Source organism: Stegastes partitus, unplaced genomic scaffold, assembly GCF_000690725.1.
Source record: "Stegastes partitus isolate 25-593 unplaced genomic scaffold, Stegastes_partitus-1.0.2 Scaffold549, whole genome shotgun sequence".
Lineage (NCBI taxonomy): Eukaryota > Metazoa > Chordata > Actinopteri > Pomacentridae > Stegastes > Stegastes partitus.
In genome coordinates this window covers 382,293-409,218 of record NW_007578280.1, presented here as the reverse complement: position 1 = coordinate 409,218, position 26,926 = coordinate 382,293, and the positions used below count along the sequence as shown (strand labels likewise).

General features: G+C 43.6%; 1 protein-coding gene across 1 annotated transcript; it reads right to left on the bottom strand.

The window, feature by feature from the left end:
* Nucleotides 1–563: 563 nt before the first annotated feature.
* Nucleotides 564–25,493, bottom strand: pard6b (par-6 partitioning defective 6 homolog beta (C. elegans)). The gene is made up of 3 exons (XM_008288259.1): nucleotides 25,233–25,493; nucleotides 22,025–22,247; nucleotides 564–4,655 (listed from the first exon to the last, which is right to left on the bottom strand). The coding sequence occupies exons 1-3, from the start codon at nucleotides 25,293–25,295 to the stop codon at nucleotides 3,703–3,705; spliced, it is 1,239 nt and encodes a 412-aa protein (XP_008286481.1). The 5' UTR covers nucleotides 25,296–25,493; the 3' UTR covers nucleotides 564–3,702.
* Nucleotides 25,494–26,926: the final 1,433 nt, after the last annotated feature.

Genomic DNA, 26,926 nt, shown 5'->3' with positions numbered 1-26,926 from the left:
ATTTCATTTTGCACTATTTCTGGTTTTGGGTCCAATATTCCAATTTCGAGCATAAAATTCCAATTTTCTATTTGATTCACAATATCTTGACTTCATGTGTTTGATTCTATTTGCAGTCTGATATTGCTGTGTGCAATATTTCATTATCATATATTATATTCATTTATATCATCAGTGTTCTTGCCAGTATTACATTTTCTTATTCATCTAATCTATTTGTTTTCTATTAGGCTCTGCATTTACTCTAAATGGTTATTTAATTTTGTTTTCTGTACAATATGTGGCATAAAAAAGTATTTTGGGATTAATTAAGTTCGATCTTATGGTATATTGGTAGAGTCTTGACATTAGTTCCAACTTAGACAGGTTAATTATTATAATTAATAAAACAGACTTTATCATAGGCAGGTTAAGTTGGATTTTCTAATTGTTTGTAGAGTTTTAATGCTAAATATTAAAATTACTCGGGTGTATTCAAACCTTATTGTCTCTCAGGTACGTCTGTGACACTGATCTCATAAACAAACAACAACAAACAGCGAGTTGACAAACATCAGACGTGATTATTGCTACATATTAGTTTATTTTATCCAGCTCCTCCAATCAGCAGTTACAGGTGTTCGTCTATGTATTCATACATTTCCAGTCTTAAAACATTTGTCATTTAATGTTGATAAAAATGTACATCATATATAGCATCGATATGAAAATACTGACAATCTTTATTACAAATCTATACCATAGGATTTATCTGGCAAGCAAAAATCATTGCTCGATCACTTTAAAAAAAAAAAAAAATCTGACTCAAAGCACAACACTTAGCCTGTTCTGAGGTTGCACTAAAACCACCGCTTCTCTCCCACAGAATAAGAATAATGATAATTCACAGTATGAAAAAAAAAAAAATTAGCAATAGTGTCTTCCACAGGTCGTCCTGCTGCTTCAGCCAGAGCACTAAAATCACCAACTAATCATCTCTAACGGGCGGCAAAATCTACGGTACCATGAGATTTATGACCAAAAAACAACAATCACGAATAAACAAAAGAAAAACATATCAGTTATAAAAATAAAGTCATAAAATGTGTACAAAGGAAGAAAAATATGCAGACACATGATTAGAGAATAAATAAAAAAAAACAAAACGATGCCGTGGTTACAATCCCAGTGTCCTGTGGTAAAGTTAGAGATACAGAAAATAAATTAACAACGATTTCCAAAACACTCGCATGATGATCGGTGAACGGGAATGAAAGAAGAGAAGACCAGCATGTTCTGTACCATAAAAAAAGACCTCAGACACGTGTTCCCAGTCGTTGATATCCACCGGCTGAATTCAAACAATAAAACGGAGCCGCTAACGACGGACCTGCACCAGCGTAATGTGTTGATGAGCATTACTGAAAACGAGCGAGACGGAATCCATGCTAACGTCATGGCTAGCACTCTGAGCAGGAGAGCCTGAAAATCAATAAGGGGGATAATAGACCATCTGCTCTCACTTCGGGGAGGCAGTTAGCAGCAGCATGTAGTGCTAATGGACGTACAGTAGGCCGTATAACACACGATATGGATCTGCTTCGCGAGCTGGAACCGTGAGAGAACGCAACATTCCCGACATCCTGAAACAAAAAAATCTGATTTAAGTTGAATTTTACAGCCCGATTTGCAAACGTAAGGAAAGAGGCTCATGAAACACTCGATACAGGTCAGAGGGAAGACGCTGCACACATGCGTTAGCCCCAATATGACTCAGCCTGTCCTCACTGTGGGACACGCACCACTGCATGGACCACGGACGTCAACCGGTCGAGCTTTGTGCCCAGACTCCACATTTGGTTGAGGTGCGTTCTCCCACAGCGGCTCCTCGGCTGAACTAAACACGACATGGAAACGGTGCAGAAAGGAGAACACTTTTCATACGTTTCATCCAAGTGAACTCCGATCAGCACAGATGAGATGAGTTCTGGTCCAGACAGAGCAGGAAAAAGGAGGAAAAAAAAACAAACACGATTATAATCACATTCATGTTTTGTCATTTGTACACATGCAGCAGGGGAAATAGCCCTTGTCATGGAAAGGAAGAGGAGTGCAATATGAAGAAGAACACAACGGGGAAATTAATTCTACCCTTCATCAGGTAGGAGGAGTTTTCTGGAACTTCCAAAAGGTCAAACTAGGCTTGTATTAAGAAGTAAAATCATATAAAACGCAGGCTTCATGGTAAAGCGATTCGTAAAGAATTAGACAATGAAGGAAGCTTTCTTTCTCAGTCGGTCGTTACCACAGCAGGTAAGAACAGGACGAATGGCTAACAACAGTGGTCAGACGCTTCTGAGTCAGCACAGAGAACCCAGACTTGTATTTTGCAGGAGGTTTCTCCCCAAATAAAAACTGCAGTATTGCTGCAGATCCCAGTACTGTGGTGATTAATGTGGTACTTCATTGTGTGGAAAGTGTGGCAAGGCAGGTGGTCACGGTGCGACTATAGCGTGAAAAAGCAACCGCAGACTGTCGACAAATGCTTGAGCTAAAAACAAATCTTGCTTCAGAGTGCATTTGTTATTCATACGACATATGAGAAGTGACGGGGGTCTCATGTCTCCCCTCTGAAAGAAGCTCGAGTGCCTTTAGTGGTTCAGAAACAGGGATCGACCGAAGATCAGCCTGGTTGATTATCAGCCGGCTGATATTTGGCATTTGTTCGATTATTATTGTTATAAACCAGTTATAGATAATTTAAATTTAAAGTTGCTAATTTGGGTCTGATGCAGCTGCCTCTCTGTGTGGTCACTGTCTGATTGGTCACCAAAAACAGCCAATCACTGGAAGCCATTGTTTACACACAGAGACAGACGAGCACATTCGTCCGTCTCAGCAAAGTCTCTCTATCAGACACACCGTCTGCAACAACTGAACAGGAGACACAGCCCACGCCACAGGAAGTCAGCCAACCAGGAAGTGAGCTGCTTTCACAGTGGCTAAAGCTACGCTAACGGCTAACGGCTAAGTTAGTCAGACGCCACAGAAACAGTGTCTTTAAAATAGTAATAAATAATGCCTTATGTGGGCCTTAGCGGGTGATAAAAGTGATAAAACTTTGACAGATTAGGAAAACAGAGAAGAAGAGCAGGAGGCAAAATGTTCAATCTCAATCAATCAATCAATCAGTAAACAGAGGAGAAAGTCCTGAGCTCCTGAGACGCTCTGACATCATCACTCCTATTGCTCGTGTACATATTCAGCTATAGTAGTTCTTATTAATGAAGAAGCCTCGTTAGAAATGACAGGTTTCTTGTCATTATGTGGTGGCAAAATACAACAGTTAAGGTATTTGGGTCCACAACTATCAGCCATATCAGTCGATCCCTGTTTAGAAGTAAAACTCTGGGCATCAAATCTGAGTTCTTTCTTTGACATGTTTGTGTCTGCAGGTCTGATGGACTTGGGGGGGATCAGACTATGGCACACATGCGTGATCATTGGCATGTAGAGGAGCAAAGCGTGGTGTAAATGTTTGGATGTACAAACATGTAGGTGTTCAGATTTCATATGTACACGTATCTTTGTGCTTCTCAGGTACAGTCGCAGTGTAGTGGAGTTGGATGTTGCTGGTCCGTCACTCCCCCCCCCGAGTGTGTGTGGAAGTTTCTGAATGTTTGTCCGTCTCTGGTTCCAGTGTTTAGTGTGTGAACGCTCGGTCTACAGCGTTATAACGGTACCGTCCTCCTCCAGACTCCGCCTCTCCATCGCCCTGTCCGGTGACGACGTGGCGGAAGTGGCGTTGGTGTTGCTGAGCGACCCGCTGCTGCCGCTGGTCGGCAGGGTCCCGTTGGCGTTGATGGAGAGGGCGGAGGCGGAGGCGGAGGTGGTGGTGGCTCGGAGGTTGAGGTGAGGCTCGTAGTGAGGCATCGAGGGCATGCTGTAGTTGGACGGGGCTCGCCTGATGGGCTCGGCCTCGCCTCCCGCCTCGATCACCAGGTCCTCGTCGTCCTCGTCGCTGTCCAGCTCCCCGACCGGGAAGTTCTGGATGATGTGCGTCGGCATTGAGGGCGCGGCGGCTTGCGACGAGTAGCCGTAGTAGCTGGCGCCACTGTCTGACGACCGACCCGAACTACCAGACGCCGCGCCGCCTCCTCCTCCTCCTCCTCCTCCTCCTGCCCCGCTGCGAACAACATTGTTCCGCTGGTTGGCAGGCTTGACGGTGATGATGAGGTTGTGGCTGTTGGCGATCATCATGTCCGTCACCTGGTCCAGAGACTTCCCAGCCACCTCGATACCGTTCACCTCCAGCACCTCGTCGTTGACCGCCAGCAGGCCGGTGCTCTCGGCGAGCCCGCCAGGAACCATGCGGGAGATGAAAATTCCCGGGAGCTTCTCCAGGCCCTGCGGAGTGACCCGAACGCTGGAGCCGTCGCGGATGTAGAAGCCCAACGGTTTCTCCTGGCCGTGCTTGTAGAGGCGAACACGTCGGTGCGTCTCAGGCAGGATGTCCACGTCGATGATGGAGGAGACGGGCCGGAAGTCTTTCGGGAGGCTGATGATCACCGGCGGCTTTTTCCGGTTGGTGTCGGGTCGCAGAAGAACCGCCGAGAGCCCCGTGTTCTTCTTCCTGGTCAGTGAGTCGGTACCGAATGTCGTGTAATCTGCCTCCTCTGCAAAACAAAAGAGAGGAAGTAGAGAAAGAGAAGTGCAGGAGGAGGAAGAGCGGGAAAGAGAGAAACAAAGAGGACGTTAACAAAAGCTGGTTAATTTTCCATTAATACCACGCTGGGCTCATTACACATCAAGTTGTTATTCAGGCTGACATTCTGTTGCATCATGTAGCTCCAGGAGAATGAATAATGCTTCGCTCTCAGCCGGAGGCATCGCTGCAGGCCGTCAGTGCTGAACACACACAAGACGTCGACCCCTGCAGCTTCCTTCAGGTCGCGCTGATGCAAAAAGCCACACCGGGCGTTTAGCGCAGCTCCGAGTCCTTCATCACATCCATCTGACGTGCGGCCGCCCACAAATTAGCCCACATATGCTGCGTACGACCTCACAGGTGCACGTGGTGAGCAGATAGGCTGCATTATAAATTTAATGAGCATATGGCTGGTGTCGCAGACTGTCCACATGAATCTTCTATTCTCAGCCTGGCAGAGACATCTAATAAACGAGTGGATGCAGGAAACCAGGAGATTAAAAATCTCCTGTTTTGCCCAAGAAAACCAAAGAAGACGCAAAACACAGAAACACGGAACAACGTCAGAGTGAAAACACACACTGTCACAGTCGTATGAATTATTACGTCTGAAGACAAACTCCTTAAAACAACCTGACAATATTCTAGACAAAATGAATGAATTAGAATCTGAAACAGCCACTCCATCACACCAACACTTACAAGATCAGCAGATTATAAAGCGGAGGAACCAAATTTAGCCATTTTAAATGCTAAATATTGTGCAGCACACATTAAAGCTCTTTGACTTCAATCACTGAGGACTTTAGGAACCGTTACTGTGCTCTAGGAATGAAGAGCAGAACTATTTACAAGCTTTGATTCTCAAGAATATACGGTGGCTTTAACCCAAAAGCTGCTTTTTAGGTAAATATAATTCAGTATTCTATATTATAAAAGGCTAAAGTGAGCCAGCTGAGCTTTACTGATTGTAATAACTCTTAGATCTCCATGAAGGTTTAACTGATAAACAACAGACTGAAACAGAAAGCCGACACACAGCCTTTAAAATTCATGTTATTTATTGAGAAAGACACCACTCCCATATCTGTGCTACATAGGAGGCTACAACCAGGAAACTGTTAGCTTAGCATGAAGCTAGAAAACAAGACTTCAAAACAAAAGTCAAGCTACTCAGTTGACCCCAAACAAAGAATGGAAATTTGTTCAAAACCAATTCTCTAAATAAAAGAGTTCTTATATTTATGTCAAATGATTTTCTTCACATACATATTAGAGATATATTTGTGACACACCAATATCAGACACCACTAAAACTAACTGTATGTAAGTTTTTAACAAACTCATACAGAAACAGATGTGTAAAAGCATCAAGCTGTGGTTTTATGGTTATTGGTGGACTTGTGTGCCGGACTTTGCGCTCTCCTCTCCAGAGGATCTTACACTTCAATGCGGATTTAACAAACGTGCCAAACGAGATAAAACGTGTTAATTAGTGAGCTTTAGACGTGCTGGAGGGAGGATTTTGTCACTTTGATCCGACAGAGCCAGATTCGTCATCGTTATCTAACCTTATACGAAGCTAAGCTAACTGTTTCCTGGCTGTAGCTTCATGCACAGAGCGTTCATCATTATTTCCTCATTGGTTTATTTCCCTAAATGCTGAACTTCTTTCTGAAGAGTCGCATTAAACCAGGAATATTGTTGTCACTGCATGAGTCACCAGTCCTGTCCTTTGTTCGGTGCATTTTGAGGAGGAATTGTGTAGATTGTAAAGGAACTATAGACTTTAACCCAACCCAGCTGATACCGACACCAGGCCGAGGCTTACAGGAGGGAAAAGCTGGACCTTGGCTCTCTAATAGTTAACCAGCATAAAACATGCAGCTAAACATTAACATGATCGTGGCTTTCATTCTCCTTTCCTGGCTCCAGTTTTGTCTGTTTCTGACTGTGATATTTTTATCTTTTTTCTCAACTTCTTGCTGCACTTTGTAAACTCTGTTTTTAGATGAAAGTGCTCTATTAATAAAAACCCACACCGCCTCCTTCCTCCCTCCACTCCCTCCCTCCCTCCCTCCCAGCGTGTACGTGAGTAATCTGGGAAAAATATCCACTCAGGTGGCTGATAAAGATTCTGGCTCTCAGGTTTTGACAGGTACGCTCCCCGCCACTCCCCTCTCCATCCCAAAACCAAAACAAAGGATCGATTGTCCCGAGAAAGAGTGGCGGTCTCATGTTTCAGTTCTCATGAGGCACGAGGTTAGCACACTTGCTGTATCTTATGGGCCAACTACACGTCAGAACACAGCAACAACAAATTTATCAGAACCTCCGAGTTCGTGATTGGATCTGTGCCCGTTTTCTGATCCACGTCTTGCCAAGCGCATGAACTCTGAAGAGGCAGCATTACGCAAAAACAAGGGCGTACAGGTGGATGCTTCAAAGCAGTTGCGCAAACACACACACTCCCTCCGCCGCTGACACGAGGGTTGTTCTGGCAGTGCAGTCATGCATGGGAGCAGGCGAAGCTCCACATCTCATTTCGCTCTTTCGAGACGTCTTTTCATCCCGGCCGTCCCTCCATCTCCAGCATATGAAAGGCCAGACCTGACAATGGAGCTCCAGTTGAGCAGAGAGCATGCGACGGTCCCCGAGGGCCACTCGCAAACACACAACGGCAAAAGAGACGCCGCGGTGTCAAGCAGCATAATCACACAGAGCCAGTGTGTAAACAGCATGTGCAAGCATCTGCGAGTCTGCATTAATTTATAGACACACACACACACACATCTATTGGGTTGATCTCTGATGAAGCCGGAGCTCTAATGAGCAGCCGCACGGAGAAACTCAATACCCTGAAAAACCATAGTTACATTATAGCTCAGCAGAGCACACAAGCCAAGCTCTCAGTCTAATTGGCAACTACGGCCTACAGGCAAGTCACTATATAAATACACTGCACACACTGTTCCTCGTTTGTCCTTCTTTTGTTTCCATTTTTTATATTTACACACAGGACCTGGGCAAAACAGAGCCCCGTTTGCCCCGCTAACACGGAAGATATTACGCCGGTTATTGCTGCAACAAACTGCAATAGTAAAGTTCCTCTTTTGTCACCCTGATGAGACGTGAAGGCAGCGGCGGTAAACGGATCGAGGAAACAAACACACACACATTTCAAGATGGAAACTCCCAGACCGATCATTCATAAAGCTAATTCCATATTTAGGACGATCGAGCTGAACACGAGGATGTCAGACGAAGGACAGTAAACGAACCATCAATCATAGAAAACTTTATCGTATCAATAAAAAAACCAACAAACGTGATCACCGGTGCTGCTCATGCTTCACATAATTGGCCTGCACCAATTCTCTCCACCACTTATCTGTAATTTCTCAGTGTCAAGAAGTTAAAACATTTAAATCAGTCATTGGAAATATGGCTTCAGTTACCCGCATCACATGAATAGATGCATGTATGTGCATCCCGTATGCCTTTGATTTGAGTTGCTGTCACTGCTAAATAAATGATTTTAAAGCCAATATCTGCTGCATCATTAACAGAAAATGTAAATAATTCTAAACCCTATCTGCTAAATCCTGTTATTCGTGTATTTTTGGACAGTTTCAGCCAGTTACAGCGAACACAGCGCTGCTAAGACATGCACGCCGAGCGCTATCAACTGAACCAACGGTGCAATAATTAACAACCGGCTGGTACAGAACGGCTAAATGTTGTTCTTCATACCAAAGAGAGAAACAACCAGCGAACAGGCTGAGGAACAATGAGTCATAAATGTCAACCTGACGAATTCATCTCGACACAAAACCGTGGAAACGCCGCTTCACGAGGTCAACGCCTAACGATTACGGCCCCTGAAATCTAATTATCATCTCTTCTTTTGTTTAGACAACTCAGAGGTCATTCTGTGTTTGCGGTCGTGATGATTTTCATGCGTAGAGCAAACACAGCATCACGTTCACGCCCCCGGTCTCGGTAAACACCTGACCGAGGTATGCTGAGAGTGTACAGGTATGCAGCCGATCTGGCTAATGATTAATTGAAACGATCACAGGTGAAGAAAAACAGCGGACGGCGATAAAATTCTTCTATAAAGCCAAGATTTTAGAGGATATTTATCAGAGCAGCTGTTTAAACTTCTCACATTTGTAACTTATCAGCTCGAGTGTGAATGATAAACTTTCCTTCCTCACATGCTTCCAGTGTTTTTATTGCTAAGAGGAATTTTTTTGAGGTTTTGTGATAATAAATTATCAAAATTGAGAGCAAAGTCTAAAAAAGAAAAGATGATTGGGGTTTTTTTATTGAAGCGTACGACACAACTTTGTTTTTTAAATGATCAGAAGCAAAACAAAAGCCAAGATTTCCATTAAATAAGTTACTTTATCTCTGAGGATTTTATGTTTTTCTCAACCTTTCCCCGTATTGCTGCCTCGCGCTGCAGCACGATGACAACAAAGCGTCGAATTCTAACTCGCATCGTCGGCTTTCCTGAACGCAGATCGATCATATTCGCTGTCATTCTCAGTCGCCTCCTCCCTAAAAGGGCCCATTCTGAGGCAGAAACAAAAACCCTGACTGCATATGCGTCTTGCCCTTACAACAATAGCGGAGCTGCCACTCAAATCTGAAACAACGGGCTCTCGATTTCGCACTTCAAAGACTTCTCGTTTTGTCGCCGCCAAACTGTCTGTTTGTGAGCTGAATCCCCAACTGCGGTTCGGCTGCTTCTCCAAAGCAGAAAGTCAGCCTCGCTACTGACAGGAACGAGGAAGCATTATTATTACTATTATTAGGCATCATAGCTTCCACGCTGCGTAACTAACAAGCACACCCTGTATAATAACACAGTCTTGAAGTGCTGCTTGGCCTTAAACGCTCCAGCGGGTTGAGCGACTAGTTAGCCCAGCGCGCTAACATTTCCGCATCTGACGGGTGGAGAAATCAAAAACTTTGCGGGGCCTCGTAGGATGAGACAATCGGACGTCACTCTGTGGGATAACAGGGATTTACAGTTTACTCCACATGGACATTACTAACCAAACGTTATGTCACAAGGATGCTGTCAAGGTGTCCTCGCAAATTTGGGAAAATGTTAGCATATAGCAGAGGTGGAGAGTCTGACAAAAAGATCTCGTTTTTTATAAAGCTCGACCAACACTTTAAACTAAAAGCGAAGATATCATGGCCTCTCTTTTTTATTTTTTAAGCTTTAGGCCCCGTTTACAAGTAGCAAAAAGGGTGATATCTCAATATGTTTGGTTCTTTGGTTTACATTTAAACGAAGCTACAAGTTGCCGAAAACGATCATTTCTGTGGAGAGTCTTTACGTTTGCATGTAGACTGAAGGAGACGGAGTTTGACGTCACAGTGAGCAACAAAAGCGTCATCACATCATATGTGTGCGTCCCATGTTTACAGTTACAGCTACTGTGATAGAAATAGATGCTGTTAAAGCGGTGCTGGTTTTTACGGTTGTGCTTTTGGCCCGTTTGCATTTACATTCAGAAATATTCGATCACATGGAGGAGCTTCTCTGTGGGTCCAAACAAACGACCCTGGTGCCATTATCGTTGAAGGAACAGGAAGTAATTTGTGCCGTTCGTTGTTGTGTTTTTTCCAGGATTCTGATTGGCTGGCATGGCTTTATGCCCCCTATAGGTTTGGCAGCTCATAGCAGCTCTTAACGATGTGTTTGTGTAAACGAAGATTTCTTTGAAAACGATCTGGTGTGAACAACGTTGTTTCTGAAAACGTAGATCCGTTTTAGTAAATACCCGGCTATGTGTGAGTCGCCCAACATCACCGGAGCTCTGCTGGTTTCTGTCGGGCCACAACCGTGACATGAAACACGCCTGTCGTGCATCGGAATCAGCGTTCATACTTGAAGCATAGCTCACAGCCATTAAGCAGAAAACTTAATTGCCAGCTCCCACACCGGCCCGTGGCTCTGCTCAGGTTCAGGCATTCCAACTATGCGCTGGCTGCTTTGACTTAGCGAGGACCAAAGGAAGCAGGAACCAGTGGAGGAGAAAATGGCAACCCAATGGCAACACATCGTCACAAGTGAGGACACACACACACACACAGCGTCGCTTAGTCACTCTGTAGTATGCAGCCCAACCAACACACACACGGACACGAACACACACACTGGGTGAACAGCTAATGCATCTCCGTCCTGACATTGAAAGGACTACGACAACTCCGCCTAAGGAGAGGAAGCCGCTTGTGTGAAACGGCACGCATCGGTCATCGTTTCCCCTCGGTGCTCCGCTCTGCATCACGCTCCGACGCTGGGGTTTGGCATTAAAAGAGCCCGAGTGTTAATGACGCAGAATAAACGGGACGTGCGGGCATTTAAAACACAACACAGCTACTGACACCATGAACTGAGGGCGAACTCCACCAAAATATTACACAAAACAAAGCTATTTTTTGCTCACCGTACTTGACCTACTGTGCAGAAATGTGGGCTAACACATATAATACTACGTTATATCCTGTAAAAGCATCATTCAAAATGGCTTTTAGGATAATGTGGGACATAATGAGCACAATAATAAACACTTCACTGCGAATCAAACAATAAGTTGCTCATTGATGACTGCTCAGAAATGACCTCAAAAAATATAAATAAAGAGGAAATTCAAGCTTTAAGAAGCCATTTGCTCGTACCGCCATGAAGATGCAGATGTTTATTAGTTTGTGTGGTAAACCTATGGAATATAATATCTCAAAATGAGTACAGCTTTAAAAATACAATAATGTGGAACAGTACAGGTGTTCTTAAGGGTTTCTAAGGTGGACGAGATTTGATGCAAACAGTAAGATATGAGATATTCAGACATGTAGAAGTTAATAAGTTCAACTTCATCCTCCTCGTTTTCAGAGATCATTTTAGGTTTTGGATTTGGTTTGTATGTTTTCTTTTCTCCTTTGTTTTTACGATACTGTGGCATGTCTAATATAAACCAAATTAAAAGGAAATCCAAATTTTAAAAAGCCATTTGCTCACCAAGAGCAGATGTTTGTGGGGTGAACTTATGAAACAGTCTGGACGGCGAGCTCAAAAGAACTATAAAACAATTTAAGAAAATATCGGGGGGAAAAAAAGACGATAATGTGGAACAGTAAAGACGTTCTTACGGGTTTCTAAAGAGGTATATAAGTAAAGGGTTCAAAGGAAACAATGAGGTATAAGATTAATGAACATACTGTTTGTTTTCAGACATTTTTGTTTGTTATTGTTATTGTTTTATGATACTGTGGCATGTCTGAAATAAATCTTTTTATTTAACTCATTTTTGTTGCATGCTTAAATAAGCTGAGAAACCGTAGAGCCGCACCTTTCTCCCATCGGACACTGATGTACTTGCTTGTACCTGCTCCAACACTCTCATTACACCCACTCCTGCAGCGCCCGCTAAGCTGCCGATTACACAGCATTACAATTATGATGATACAGGATGACGAGCGGCGCGATGATCCCTGACGACAACAATGACACCAGCAATCCTTCACTTCCTGGTACCTGCATCAGGGAAACCCGACACCGTGTCCAGGTGAAAACAGGACCAGGAAGGAGCTGCGCGGCCATTTTCACCGCTGCCATCACAGCTACCGTCTCTGTAAGTAGGTGTTTGTGCAAACAATCTTTCATCGTACACGGCTACAGATAAGGATTGTGAACAAGGTCGCAGAACATCTCATAACATCACACGAGCTTTTCAGTTGTTTATGATCGCAGCGTCCAAACATAACGCATGTCTCATGTCTCAAGGATCGCGGTGAGAAAAACCGCTGAGCAGCTGAAGGTTGTTCTGGAAACAGTCAGGTTTGTTGATGACAAGCCTGGATGTTCACCACACAGCCGGTGCCACGATGTTCCTGACACGAAATGATACGAGACGGGAGGAAGGAGGGAGGGAGTGTGTGGTGTCAGTGTGAACTGGTGAGGAAAAAAGAGAAAAAAAAGAAGAAAAGCAGGGGTGGTGCAAGACAAAAGAAACAGGAAGGAGGGATAGAAATACAGCAAGTAGACACAGAGGACAGAGAAAAAGAAAAAAAAAAAAAGAGTGGAGGAGGTGATAAGAAAAAAAAAAGAACTTTCAAAGGAGTGAATTCCCGGAGGGCTGCTATTCCTGGTGTGGTGAGCATACCTCGCTGGCACAGCCCAGATAAAAGTGCCTTAATGCTGCTGATAAGAGAAGGAGAAAGAAATGGAAGGAGGGAGGTCAACGAGAGAGCGCTGAGGGGAAATGGACGAAGTAGGGCCGGCGATGAAACAACAACAGCGAGGCGTTTGGGAAAGGAGGAGGCTGTAGGGCCGTGCAGAGGTGTGAGGCAAGCACAGGAAGTCTTGATGTGTAATAACCCAGCTGCCAATTTGAGGAATTTCATATTAAAATGCATTATTTAAAAGACTCCGGTCAAGAACGTTAGCCTGCTTGGAGGCCTCTTCATATAATCTCTGTCATGAATTCTCTATTTGAGTCGTCAGCTCTGCTTTATTAGTCCGTCTCAATTTATCAAAAAAACACCCAAACTAAAGTCTACGCTGCTTTAAGGAAGAAGAAGCACAGAAACATCTACATCTTTACACCTGCTACCTTATGCACCTTGTATTTATTTACTGAAATCAGAAAAAGCTTTATTGCCAAGTGAGCTTGCACGCACAAGGAATTTAGTCACGTGACACTCAGGAAGGGTTCGTAAAACAACAAGACATCACATCTTCGTCTAAAGTCCTAAGAGGTATTATAAAAACTGTTTAGCCATAAAGATGGAATTTACTGCAAAAACAGCAGCATTATATTTACATTAAAGATAAGATCAATTACAGCATTAACAGAATTGCACAGATTAAACTATGAACTGCACATGAGTTCATTATTAGAAGAGTCTATCTGTGGTTAACTGGTTTGCTGTTCATATTTACATATAAATGCACCACGTAAAGGAATACTTCTTCATTTATATTCACCAATGTACAACATCCACAGTTCCACTACTGGTTTATAGTTCTTAATACACCAAATTGGCTTTGAAAGAATAAGCTAGCCAACTGTTTTCATAGCTAATTTTCCTCCTAGACTTTTTTCCTGCTACATGTTTGTATTTCATATTCGTGCCTTTCTTATTGTGCTTTTGTGCCAATTGTTCTGTTCAATAACAATAAAGGACTTCTATTTTACTCCAATCTATGTGACTATACAGCTGTTAATGCTGGATTATTGCATTATACATGCTAGTCTACACTCACTTTTTAATGCCTCCCTCTTGTCACTGCAGTATGAAGCAGTTCCATCAATTTATTTTGTGTCGACGTCGACACTTCCTCCTTCCTGCGGTACCTCCTCGCCTCACCTTCACTCAACCTCTCCCTTCCTCGGCGTGAGTCCCTTCTTTCAGCCTCAGTGTTTTCAAGTCTTTTAAAGCTGCTGTTGCTGCTATTACAGAGTCCTGTGTTTGGTAGGACTCGGGCTCGGAGGTCAGTAACTGGGCAACAGATGCAGAAACTAGTATGGAAGCCAGTATGACGGCCGGGGGAAGAGTCAGTAACCAGCATGTGGACTGTAGCAGGGATGTTCCACAGGGATCGGTTTTCGTACTTTAGTTTTAGACTGCACATGTGCCAGGACAACAAGTGGTGTTTGAAACAAACGTCTGGCATAAGGAGGGCTTGTACGAGGAGATTCTTTGCCATCTGCACCGCTATACTTCATTATAACAGAGTTGTAATTGAATTAGTCGTTACCACATGCCTTCCCAGCCCAAATACAGTAGAAAGTCCTAATTTCTCCAGAAGTCCTGAGCTGTGTCTGCCCATCGAGCTCGACTCAGAAATAATCAATGCCACGGTGCTGCAGCCCGATCTGTAAGCAGTTCAGCATGAGGGGAAATTAAATGCAACCAAACACACACCAGACTGGCCTTGAATGAACAGAGCCGCACACACACGCAGAAACCATGAATTAGCCATTGGCAGCAAGTGCATTTGAGATCAATGCACGGGACTCATTTTTCAATCAGAGCCTTCAAGGCAAATCATTTGACATTTCACAGCATCAAAAGCACATGTGCGGCGAACAAATTGACCGGCCGAATCCCATTTATCTAATTCAGTTTGATGTGATATATCCTGACATTAGCTCAAATGTGCCTGATGAATCTTGCATTGGTTGGTCGTTTTAAAAGATCGGGATTAATTACTTAAAATTTTGAGCCTAAAAAAAATATTCTGACCTAATTAAAAGTACACTTAAAGAGATACTGGATGATGCAGCTGCTCCTCCTGAGAGATCCTTTTAAATTAAAAGCGATGGGAGACAGAAATCCAGCCTGAGATAACGAGGCTTCACTCTTACAAATCCAGTGTGTTTAATGTGAAATTCCCGTGTTGCGCTTTTCCAAAAATGTCTGACTGGAATTCTGTAAAAATTCTGATTTGAAACTTGGGCATCAAAGTGAGTTAAAGTTGCTGTACAGACTGAGGATCTTGTTTCCTATCGCTTGCATTTGAATCACGTTAGAAAAGGATCTTTTTAAAGCCAGTTATAACTACTAACCCTTCCAATGTACATATGAGCTGTCCTGTGCAATTATCAACTTCTTGTAGCTGTAAAAGTGTGAAGACTCCTAATATAAGAGGACAAAAGAGCAAATAAAGTGCAAACAGCGACAGTAGTCAGGCAACAGTGTTTGGGAGCTGCATGTCGGAGCCTGCTGACTCCGGTGCGCAGCTCGCCGGGGTAAATATGCTGGAATGATGTGCTGATAGAAGTTCACAGATAAGCATATCAGTTATCATGCTTCACATCAAGATCTCAGTAGCCCAGGAGACAGAAGGAATGCCTTTTAATTAAAAATCTGCAAGAGATACATCTGCCTGCTCTGAAGCCGAGACAGAAACGCAAATTATGTATTCTGGTGCATCTTCACATTTGCTCGGAGATCAGCTCCAGTCTTGGGAGATTTTGTATTTTTTTTTTATCTGTTTGAACATCTTTGATCAATGATTTTCATCTTGAAACAAAAATAACCGACTTCAGACTTTATTTGGAAAGATCTTCCATCCTCAGCTCTGAATAGCACTTTAAAAAAATCAATGGCAGGAACTCAAAATGTCAAAAGCTCTTTGTTTCAACTCTGAAACGAGAATTTCTATGAGAGGAGCTGCTCTTAAAGTTCAGCTCTCACACACTGATCTGATACAAACTTTTGGTCGTAGCAGCTCCCTTCCTGCATCGGCCCGCCATCTTTGTTTTGTTTTGTTTTTCAGTTCATGACCTATATTTGTAACTGATACACATTAAATGTTAAATATTACAGCATGTGAGAGCAGGAAACATTCACAACTAGGTTACTTCATAAATATTGACAACTATAACTGAATGTGTATAATAGAAAGAGGAGTGATGATGTCAGTGCGTTACGTGATGCTAAGATGCTTTCTATTGTTTCCTGATTGATTGAAATTGATCAGTTTGTCTCGTCATCTCCTTCTCTTGTTTTCTTAATCTTTCTCTACTTTTATCGTCTACTAAAGCCCAGATCTTAAGGAATTATTGTTTTCCAGACTCTGTTTCAGGGTAATCTGTGGCTGCCTCCTAACTTAGCTGCTAGCTGCTAGCGTAGCCCTACCCACTGTGAAAACAACTAATGTCCTGATTTGTGCAGACAGTTGTGCTTCTTCTTCAGTTTTTGCAGGTTGTGTCTCCGCTAGAGCGACGTGTCTATCAGTTAAAACAGATTGTTAAAGTTAATCTAACGTTAGGAAGATATTATGCCAGATAACCACGAGCGAAGAGGTACATTGAATCTCGAGTGATAGCTTTAGCCTAGCACCGCAGGTAAACTAAGCTCCAGCTGCACCACTTCTTCTCTGTGTCACAGGTAAACGAGGTAGATTGAGTAAGACTGCAGTGTTTATTAGGATTTTAGCTGCAACCTTGTCTTCCAAACACAGCTCTGCTAATTCACCGGAGCTGCTTCGTTCTGACAAATGTGCTCATCGGTCCCTCTGTGTAAACAACAGTTTCCGGTGATTGGCTGTAACTCATGACGTGTAACCAATCAGATCATGATGCATCAGAGCCAAAGTAGTGCACTTAATTAATTAACTAGTGATACTCAGTCAATAAAAATGACACAATGCCAAACATCAGCTTTGATGAGTGATCGATCCTGAGTTTGTTGCCTTCCACCTCCTTCTTTTAATCAAAAAGGCAGTTCCTCCTCCTTCATATTTCTCATGCAGTGTTTTCTTTTTTTGAGTTCCCCGTTTCCTTCCCTCCCTCCATCCATTCATCTTCTTCAACCGTCTCTGAGCTGAGGAACCCTGACAGACTCTCTAACCCAGAGCCTGGACTCCCTCCCGTCACTCTCCTTCTATCCAATCCCATCTTCTTGCATAAAGTCTCATTCAGTCAGGTTTTAAAAAGGCTGAAGGTTTTTGGCTCGCTCCTCTCTTGTTCTTTTTTTTTTTTTTTTATAAACCTCCTCTATCTCTCTGCTGTCTTGTACTCGATCTCGTCCACTTTCTCTCTGCCCATCTATACCCCCCGGTCGGCTCTGGAGCTCAGGGTCCAGTCTGGCCGGCTGTCCTGTCTAATCTACCCAGCAGACGTGATCAGAGGCTGGCCACATTCCACCCAAAACGCCCCCCTTCCATTCCTCCCTTCTTCCTCCATCTTTTTATTTCTTTCTCTCCCTCCCACCCTCCCCAGCTTGGGCCTCACTCTGCATTCCTCCCTCGCTAATACTATTCCCACTATCCTCCTCCCTTCCCTACCTCTTGTTGCATTCCTATCACACTTACACTACTCCCTCTCGTCTCTAATTACATGCCATGCCTAAACAATGCCTTATACATTACTCCCCTCTTTAGCACTGTTTACTCTCTCTCCCTTTCATCCCTGCCTATTAGGGCCTAAGATATCTTCCTCCTCCGAGCGTTCCTCCTCCATCGTTCCTTCACTCATTACACTCACCATCCCAGGGAATAATTCATGCTTGCTCCGTGGAAAACTTGAGATCAAAAGCAGATTATTTTCATACATTGTACTCTGTGGGGGAATACAGCATCCTGTACACCTGCCAGCAGCGCTCTCTTGTTTTAATCCTTTCATCTCAATGCCCCTTTACCAGTGTCTCTACATGCTGTGGCGTCTTTGTCACTCCTTTGCATTGCTTATCAGAGATACCGCCTGCTTTACTGGGTGGGTAGACGTTTGTCAGGTGTACTTTCACACTGTACATTCTCTTTTTTTTTTTCTCTCTCTGGCTGGCTGGATGACTCATGCACTGGTTACTAATTGCTCAGGCAGTCCCTGTTGGGATATACAAACACAAGCATTCCTGTCCCTCTCCATACCTTTACCCCGTCCACCTAAGTGGCTCAGAGCTATGAGCTGTTCAGGACTGCATGAGCAACGTCACCAAACAAACACACGCCCTGAGAGAAACGGCACGACAAGCTGCTCCCACCGCATGGATGACAACCTGGAAACTATAAAAGCAGAGCGTGTACAAATACTAACCATGTTCTGGATGACTGATATGGACAAATATGATGTTGTAGGAAAAATCTCACCTGACAACCGAGTTTACGAGTCATCAAACACAAACTTGGGCATGCCTCACAGTTTCCCTACCGCCTTTGATGAGAAACTTCAGCAGGTGTTTAGCTTTTATTTATTATGATTCAGATGGTTTCTGGGTCACATAACCATCTCAAAGTAGTCACGACTACATCTGATAATGTATTAGACACGTCTAGGAAACCAATCAAACATAAACTTGGGCATGACTCAGAGTTTCGCCTCATCTAGAAACTATACCTGCGACTTAGCTTTCGTTCAGTCTGATTGCGATGGTTTACGAGTGGTCTCTGGCACGTGCGCTTCAGGATGTAGCTACAAAACATCCAAAACCGTGACCACATAATCAAACATTAACTTGCCCCACAGCTTCACTACTGGCTTAAGAAACTACAGCTGGGATTTAACTTGTCTTTATTCCGATTGAGGTGGTTTATGAGGTTTCTCCTCGTAAACCATAAACATCACCAAGTAGCTACAACACATCTGATTGTGTATCAACCAGATACAAATAACCAATCAAACATTTACCTGGACATGTCTCAGAAACTACACCTGGGATTTAGCGTTTATTTACTCTGATATAGAGTGGTTATCTGGCACGTACACTTCTTAAAGTAGCTACAGGGTTCTCGTCAGCGTTATAACAGCGTAATGACCCGTTACGCTGCAAATTGGGCCGTTACGCTGTTTTCGAGGGTGTGTAGCGGGAAAATATTTAACAACAAGCGGCGATGGAGTTTCTCTACCGTCGTCTTCGCTGCTATTCGCTCGTGTATTCGCCGCCAACAGTTAGCAGCAACAGCTACAACACATTTGACGTTGGATATGTATAATTAAAGATGCAAATTTTGAACCGATAAATCATTAAGGTGACTGCTTCACGATTAAGCTACAAAAAACAATGTTTGCTACCAAACATGGCCACTCAAACATAAATAATAAAGTCCTAATAGACTTTAGCTCTACTTGACTGACGGAGCTCTGGCCAGGAGGCATTAACCACCACAGAAGTCTTTGTCGCGGTGGCCCGTTGCGAGCTAAACCCCCACTATGTCCTTCATCAGTTATTTACTTGTTTTTTTTAAACGGTAAAACTATTAACTGCAAACAATCCTTCACATTCCTATATCTAGGCAAGCCCTAGGTGTTTTTTAAACGCTCGCAGCAGTGCCCCCAGCATGCTTTGCAGCTCCCATCGGCCTTAAAGAGACTCCAGCTCTGTTAATCCACCTCTGAACAGGCCTCTTCAGTGGCGCCATGACAACCAGTAAACAGTGGACACCTCACTGCCAGCTCCACAGTCATCAACACATTGTTCACAGATGGGGGGTGGGCTGCACGGGGATACCCAGAGCCTTGCTGAGCTGTACTGGTTTGAGTGTCGAAGCAATTTTAAAAATGACTGGCAGATTGCGGTATTCCCCACACAGACACCAACAGTGAACAATAAGACATTAATGGCCGGTCAGCGTCGACGCAGAAGCAGCAACAATGTGGGCATTATTCGAGCACCAGACCGCAGCAACACAGCAACATGCACCAACATCCATCCCCGTATCCGTCCGACCATCTGCGCACCGATGAATGAACAAGAGCCCACGGAGCACCTATCCTGGGATATCCGTAGCCTGGATTTAGTCTTGCAAATAAAATGCGGCGCCAAAAATAACCCGAATGACACGCATGAGCTGAACTGTGCTGAGACTAGACTTTTTATTTAAACAAGCACACAAATCATGTCAACTGAAACTGTCACAAGTCTGTTTGCAATCACTGAAACTGGTGCTTATGAGCCGTTTTTATTCGATATCTTTGTGTTCAGATTTCACTGCCTTTTTTTTCATGGAGTTGGAACAAACTTTGTTCCACACTGCTGCTTTGTCTGAAGTCCTGCTCTTATGCAATAACGACCAAACTCATCACATCTGACTAATGACCGTCTAAGACATTTATGTAATTACCCCGTTACAGTCTCCAAGGACACAGTAGTAGTAGAATAACGGCATTAGAATCCAGCTTGTGACTGTAGGACTGAGACTCCAGAGCGATAAAGAGATGAAAACGGTGACGGGGTTGCACCAGTGCTACCTTCCCACCGTGACCCAGTGACCCTCCACTATGACCTCCCTCTGGTGCTGCTGATAACATCAAAGTCTTCAGGAGTCAGCTCGCCTCATTGCTCGCCTAAATAAATCTCATTTCGGTTCGGAGTCAGGCATGCAGATACTGTTAATCGTGAATGAGTGAAACGTTTCCGCCAAAAACAACCACATTTCTCATCCGCAGTCGATCTGGCGTCATGTTTCCACACGTGAGGAGCTTTCCAGATAAACAAACAACGTTAAAAAGGTTCCAAGCTGGCTCCAACACTGAGGAGCCATTAACTCGCTATAGAGCCATCACTAGAGATAATAACTGATGTCTGCAGATGTATAATAAATTACTCCACAAGCTGCCAATTTGCTGCATCTGCACACTGCGGAGCCTTTTAAGCTGGGACCAACTGGTGCTTAACGGTAAGGTGAAGGGAGGGAAACCAGGGTCTGAGGGCGGGCGGCGGCGTCTGCAGGGGGTTGTGGCTGCGTTTGTGTCTTCTGTTTTCATTCTAGCTTGTCTACAAAGCTGTGAGTGTGTGGATGACTGATGTGTGATGCCTGCCTGCCTGTACCGACTGTGTTTTTTCCTGGTGTTTTTTTTTCTTTCCGTGTGTGTGGATGAGCAGCAGTGAGCCCAGCGTGGGGCTAGTGTCTGGAGCGTGTAATTGAAACACGGTCCCATGCAGCGCTACACAGTGACCCCACTAATCTCCTCCTGACAAAGTGGCTTAGCTTCTATAGGGTCATATGGCACAGCGAGACAGCTTAAACACAACAGAGCACGCGGCTGGGGCTGCCCCGGGCCAGCAGAGCTCGGGGTCCTTCCCCCATTCAACAGGTCACACTTAGCTTCTAGTCAGAACACACACACACACACAACATCCAAGAAAAAGCTCGATGTTTACGCGTGTGGTCTGACAGAAACTGGCTCTTACATGCGCCTCTATGACTAACGGATAACAGAAGCCAAAACATCTCTCGTTTCCTGAAAAGATAACCAAACTATCTTTGATACCGTGTACAGCAAATGCAGGACTTTTAGTACAATAACTGTCGGTAATGATTACACCACAGCCAGTGAGGAAGTACGAAACAACAGGAGTGCTGTATACATACAGTGTTGAACGTGAAACCCTTATTTCGTTAGCAGTCACGCAGTAAAAACACTCCTCCCCTGCGACTGCCTTGCTACAGTAAAGGACATCCTAATTGGACGAGCTCCCCCGGGCAGCTTGATAAACGCTGCTCTGAAAGACTTTAAAAATAGAAAATTAAATTTAAAAAAAGCAAACATTCATCTAGTCCAGTGAAATGTTCTTGTTAAGCACACTCTGCTGCTCAGCCAGGTTGCTAACCTTTAGCTATGCGGGGCAGAACTGGCACACCGAGGACAAAGCTGGAGGACAGTGTGGGCAAAACACAAATGCAACACGCAGCCTATGAACTGAAAAGATATCATCATAACCTTGTTTTTGATCATCCAGACAAGTTACAAAGACAGTCGACGCCACTCAGAGCAAACACCGGACCTTTGTTTGCATTTGCACTGGAAAGCAGATCTAACAAACAGGCAGAAAGAAGAAGTCTTTGCTCAGACGCTTGTGTACCTTTCCTCTGCAGGAACAGCCTGAGCAGGGGGCTGGCGGTGGAGATGGCCTTGTGGTAGTTGTCGTCATTGTTGATGGGCAGCAGGTCGCCGTGCACGTCGGCGTAGCCCACCAGCAACTCCACGTTGGGGATGCGATGCACGTGCTGCAGGAGGCCGTAGAACTCATCGAAGCGGCCCGGCTTCGACCGATCCAGCGAGAACCGACGGAACTCTGCACCAAACTGGGACGGAGCAGACAGGAAGTCACATGTGAGCGCAATCGTACAGACAAAAAAACTACATGAATATGAAGGTGAAAGCATGAGGGAGCTGAGAAAAGGGCCTCAGGTCTGGAGCTGGTAGTCTAAATTCCAAAAGCACCGCAGCCTGTATGTAAGAGTCTGTTATCCATGTAGACAAGCTAACACACCACATGGGATGAATTATTAACGTGGCTTTGTGATGTGTGTCTTCCCATGTTTTTTCCTTTTGATGCAGTTCAATCACGACTGTAAAAGCCCCATTTAATCCATCTGCCCTACAGGATGTTTGGAACGCCGCTATGAGAAAAGACCGCGTGTTTTCAGCATACACACATTCCCACCAAACACGCTGCAGTGTGTGAGTGTGGTCTGACTGGATCAATGGCTGCAGATGCCTAATCTTTAGGCAACTGTGAAGCCGAGACAGAGCACAATGTCCCCGTCGGTGGTGTTGATGAGAAGTTGTTGCTGGTTGTGAAGTGGTTACTGTTGCACAGCACTGACAAAAGATGATCTACAGTCCAGTGCCAACCTGGACACTTGTTATCTTCTGCCTCAGTGCAACGCAGAATGACATTAATTATCAGCTGGGAGCAAAAGGATGGAAGATGTCCTCACATGAGAAGGCAAATAAGGTTAAACGACCCTCGTGTACTGAGTCTGGACCAAAGAATAAAATAACTTTGTGTTTGCAGCTTGCAAAGTCCAACTTATCTGCTACAGCTGTGAACCAACGGTGTAATGACACCAATATTTGGTCACGGTTTGTGTCAACACACAGTTCTAAAACTAGTTTGGAGCAGCTACAAGAGCCCTGAGGGCCCATTCTTCGACACAAGTGTGAAATGATCCCGCGGGCTGACGGTGTTGTGCCAAAAAGTGTTTGTCTGCCAAAAACCAAATAACATCCGCTATTATTGTTATGCCTCTGCATTGCTGTACCTGCTCTGTGCCCCTAATAACAACTTATCCAGGTCTTTTCACCAGTTGAGACAGCTTTAAAGGACCAGTGCAACTCATACAAAGCAGTTTTCCACCTGCCAAAAAGTGACTACGCTGACACGCGTACAGTCTAAACATCAGAAACAAAACTAGAATACCGCCTATAATCTAGGGCTGTGTTTTCTGGAGTAATAAATAGATAAATTCTTTGTTTGTTTTTTTTTTAAATATCAGAAAATGGTGAAATATGTCAATCAAAGCCTAAGATGACAAATGTCTTGTTTTGTCTACAACCCAAAGAGATTCAGTTTACTCTCATAGATTAGTACAGAAAACAGAAAATTTAGACTTTTTCTCTTAAAAATTACTTAAACTGATTTATTATCAGATTCATGGGCAATTAATTTAATAGTTGACAATTGATTAATAATCTTTAAAGCTCTAGCATACTCCTAAATGCCAGTTCTGAAAAAAAACTCACATTTCCTGTTAACTGCAAGGATGTTTAGCAGACACTAGCAAGGAATTCAAGCTAGTTAGCTAATGCTAACAAAGCATAATATTGTTAGCTTTACCGAAAGTCTGCTCGTCAATCTTTTAGACAGATAGTGATACATTTTTACAGCTGGTTAGCTTTTGTGTTACTGTATTAGATAACATGAACATAGTTTATCAGAAAACTAACATTAGCAAGGCTATAGTTTTGAAAATCATAGATGTCAGTTGAGGTGTCTTACTGCAAAAGTCCTATTCTGACATTATTACAAAATATTTTTTTGTGCTATTTTATGTTCAAACTAATGGAAAATCTCCACATGATGTTAACAGTAAAGAAAAGTTTGCACTGCAGGGATGTTTAGCCGACAGCAGCAACGAATTCAAGCTAACTCGCTAATGCTAACAAAGCATAACATAATTAGCCTAACTTAAAGTGAGATAGTTAGCCTGTTAGAAAGATTTTTGTAATAATCATTTCTGTTTTCTCTCAGAAGTCCTAGTCTGACATTTTTACATATTACGGAAAAAGTTTTTATTTTTTTATTTTTTTGTTAACAGTAAAGAAAAGTTTGTACTGTGGGGAGGACAGCGGCAACGAATTCAAGCTAGCTAGCTAATGCTAACAAACAATAACATTATTAGCTTAACCTAAAGTCAGCTAGTTAACCTTTTAGATTTTTTTTTTATCATTTATATTCTCTCTCAAAAGTCCTACTCTGGCATTTTAACATATTACAGAGAAAGTTTGTTTCTTTCACATGACTCTCATGTAAACAGTAAAGTTTGTATATTTATATTCTTTTTATTCTTATTTTTTTAAACCACGAAATTCTGTCAGACTATGACATCATCTTACCTCAAAACCACCTCTTTTGATTTCCTCAGTCCAGTAAAGTTATTTAAATAATATTTAAAGATGAGTAAAATCCCTATGATCCAAAAAATTAATAAAAAAGAGAGAGAGAGAGAAGGACCTTAAATGAACATGTTGGCAGCGGGTCACTGTTTTGGCACCACACCTGGTGGCGGAAGGAGCCGGCTGCTAGAGGCCGAATGACACCTGCCTGTCCACCCAGTCACACAACCGGACAGCTCGTTCAAACCAACTCCAAACCGACTTTATTTCTCACAAACGCTCGGTAACTTGTGTAATATTCCTGGTGGGACGCGCTGAGGCAACTCAAAGTTGCGTCCGGTGTCCGGTGAACGAGCGGCGGGAGGCTGACAGGTGACACTGCGGCGTCAGCTGACAACAACCTCCGCCTTCAAACTCGGCTGCTAGCCGTCAAACTTCCGCGGCTAACTACGCCACATCCAAGTTGTGGACGGAGAGAGCCGCTAACCAGCTAATGACGCGCTAACAACAGCCACACAAACACGGAGCGAACTGTCAAAGCCTTCAGCCCGCGTCGGGGTTTCGGTGCGACATCACTCGCGGAGCCACTTAGCAGCTAAATTAGCAAAGATAATAAGCGACAGTTAGCGCCGCTAGCCGGACACACCGGCCGGGGAGTCGCTCCGCACCTTGCTCTTCACCTCCACGGCACTGAGAGATCGGCTGCTCTGCACTCGGTGGTTTTTGTTCATGTTTCGTTAGCCGCCGAACCGCTCACACACTCGCCGTGCTCCGGGGCTCCTGCCGCCGCCGCCGCCGCCGCTGCGTGTATCCACAAACCGAGCGGGTCCCCCCCCCCAGTCCCTGAGTTTTATCCGTCCAGGAAGCACCGTCAGTCCGGACACTCCTCCTGCGTCCTCCGGTGCTCGGTATCCGTCCACACGACCGGCCTGACTCAGCTCCACAACTTCGCTCCTGTCATAGTTGTTGCTGCCGGTGAGTCCGCAGCTCTGCCGGGATCCGACCTCCGCTCAGACTCTAGCTCGCGCTGTGGAGGCGCCGCGCTTCAAAATAAAACACGCGACTCGGCTTTTCACAATAAGAGTCTGAAGGATCTCATCAGACAACTCTGTGACTCAAAATAAACAGATTCATTATTTATTACTATCTCATTTAGACTTCAGGTAAAGCAATTTGCCCTTAGGGATCTATAATAATAATAGTTCTGATTTCTGATTCTGATTTAATGTGAAAAGCAAACAGTACATTTATTGATTTAGTTAAATTCAGAAGTGCGCAAATAATGTTCAGAGCAAGACACAACTCACTCCCTGATAGCTCAACAACTGTTCAGAGGTAGAATTACAAACAATGATTTAAGAGGTAACTTTAAATAAACTTGGTTAAACTTATGGAGCAGAAAAATATAGTAATGTGGAAAAGTAAATGTGTTCCTGGAGTTTTTAAAGATAAATAAAAGTAGAAGTTTGATGTAGACGGGAAACAATAGGATCTGAAATGTACAGATATGGTCAAAGTTAATGAGTTAAACTTTGTCCTATTTGTCTGTTTAGCTTTTGGATTCGGTTTGGTTGTTTTATTTAGTTTTTTTGTGTTTGTATTTTTGTATTTTTAGGATTATAACTCAGTGGATGATTGCACTTTCTACAAGCAGCCCTGAGTAAACCCAGTTTGGTGCAACATCCACACATTCAAAGCTGAGAATTATTCATATTTAGTACATTTAAAAACTTTGTGTGATATCAGTTTTTCTACAGAAACAATAATCTGAGCAACATTGAATAGATCTTTATTGTCAGTGTTAAACAACAACAACAGCTACAAGAAATGTTAAAGTTTCACAAAGACAAACTGTTGTTGTCGCCGCAGACATAAAGTTTTGTGTATTTTCATGTTAAGACTAAACTGAGTTTCTTCATTTTTAGTTTGTTCCTCCTCAGAATGACTCATCCTGTGTCTGTGCTCGTTTTTTAAACACTTTATTTGCCTGTAATTGAATAAAGTAAAACAAAATGTTAATAAACAACAGCATTTTTTTTAAACCACAAATGACCACAAAGACACAAACAATCACAATCAACCACAAAGAGACATAAAATGACCACAAAGAGAGACAAAGTGACTACAAACAACCACAAGGAGCTGCAAATTGACCACAAAGACACACAAAACAACCACAATTGATCACAAACAGACACAAATGATGACAAGGAGACTCAGAAAATAACATAAATGACCACAAAGAGGGAGAAAATGACTGCAGAGAAACACAAGTTGACCATAAATGGGCACCAAATGACCACAAGGAGACTCAAAACCACCATCAACGACCACAGAAAGCAACAAAATGACTACTAAGACA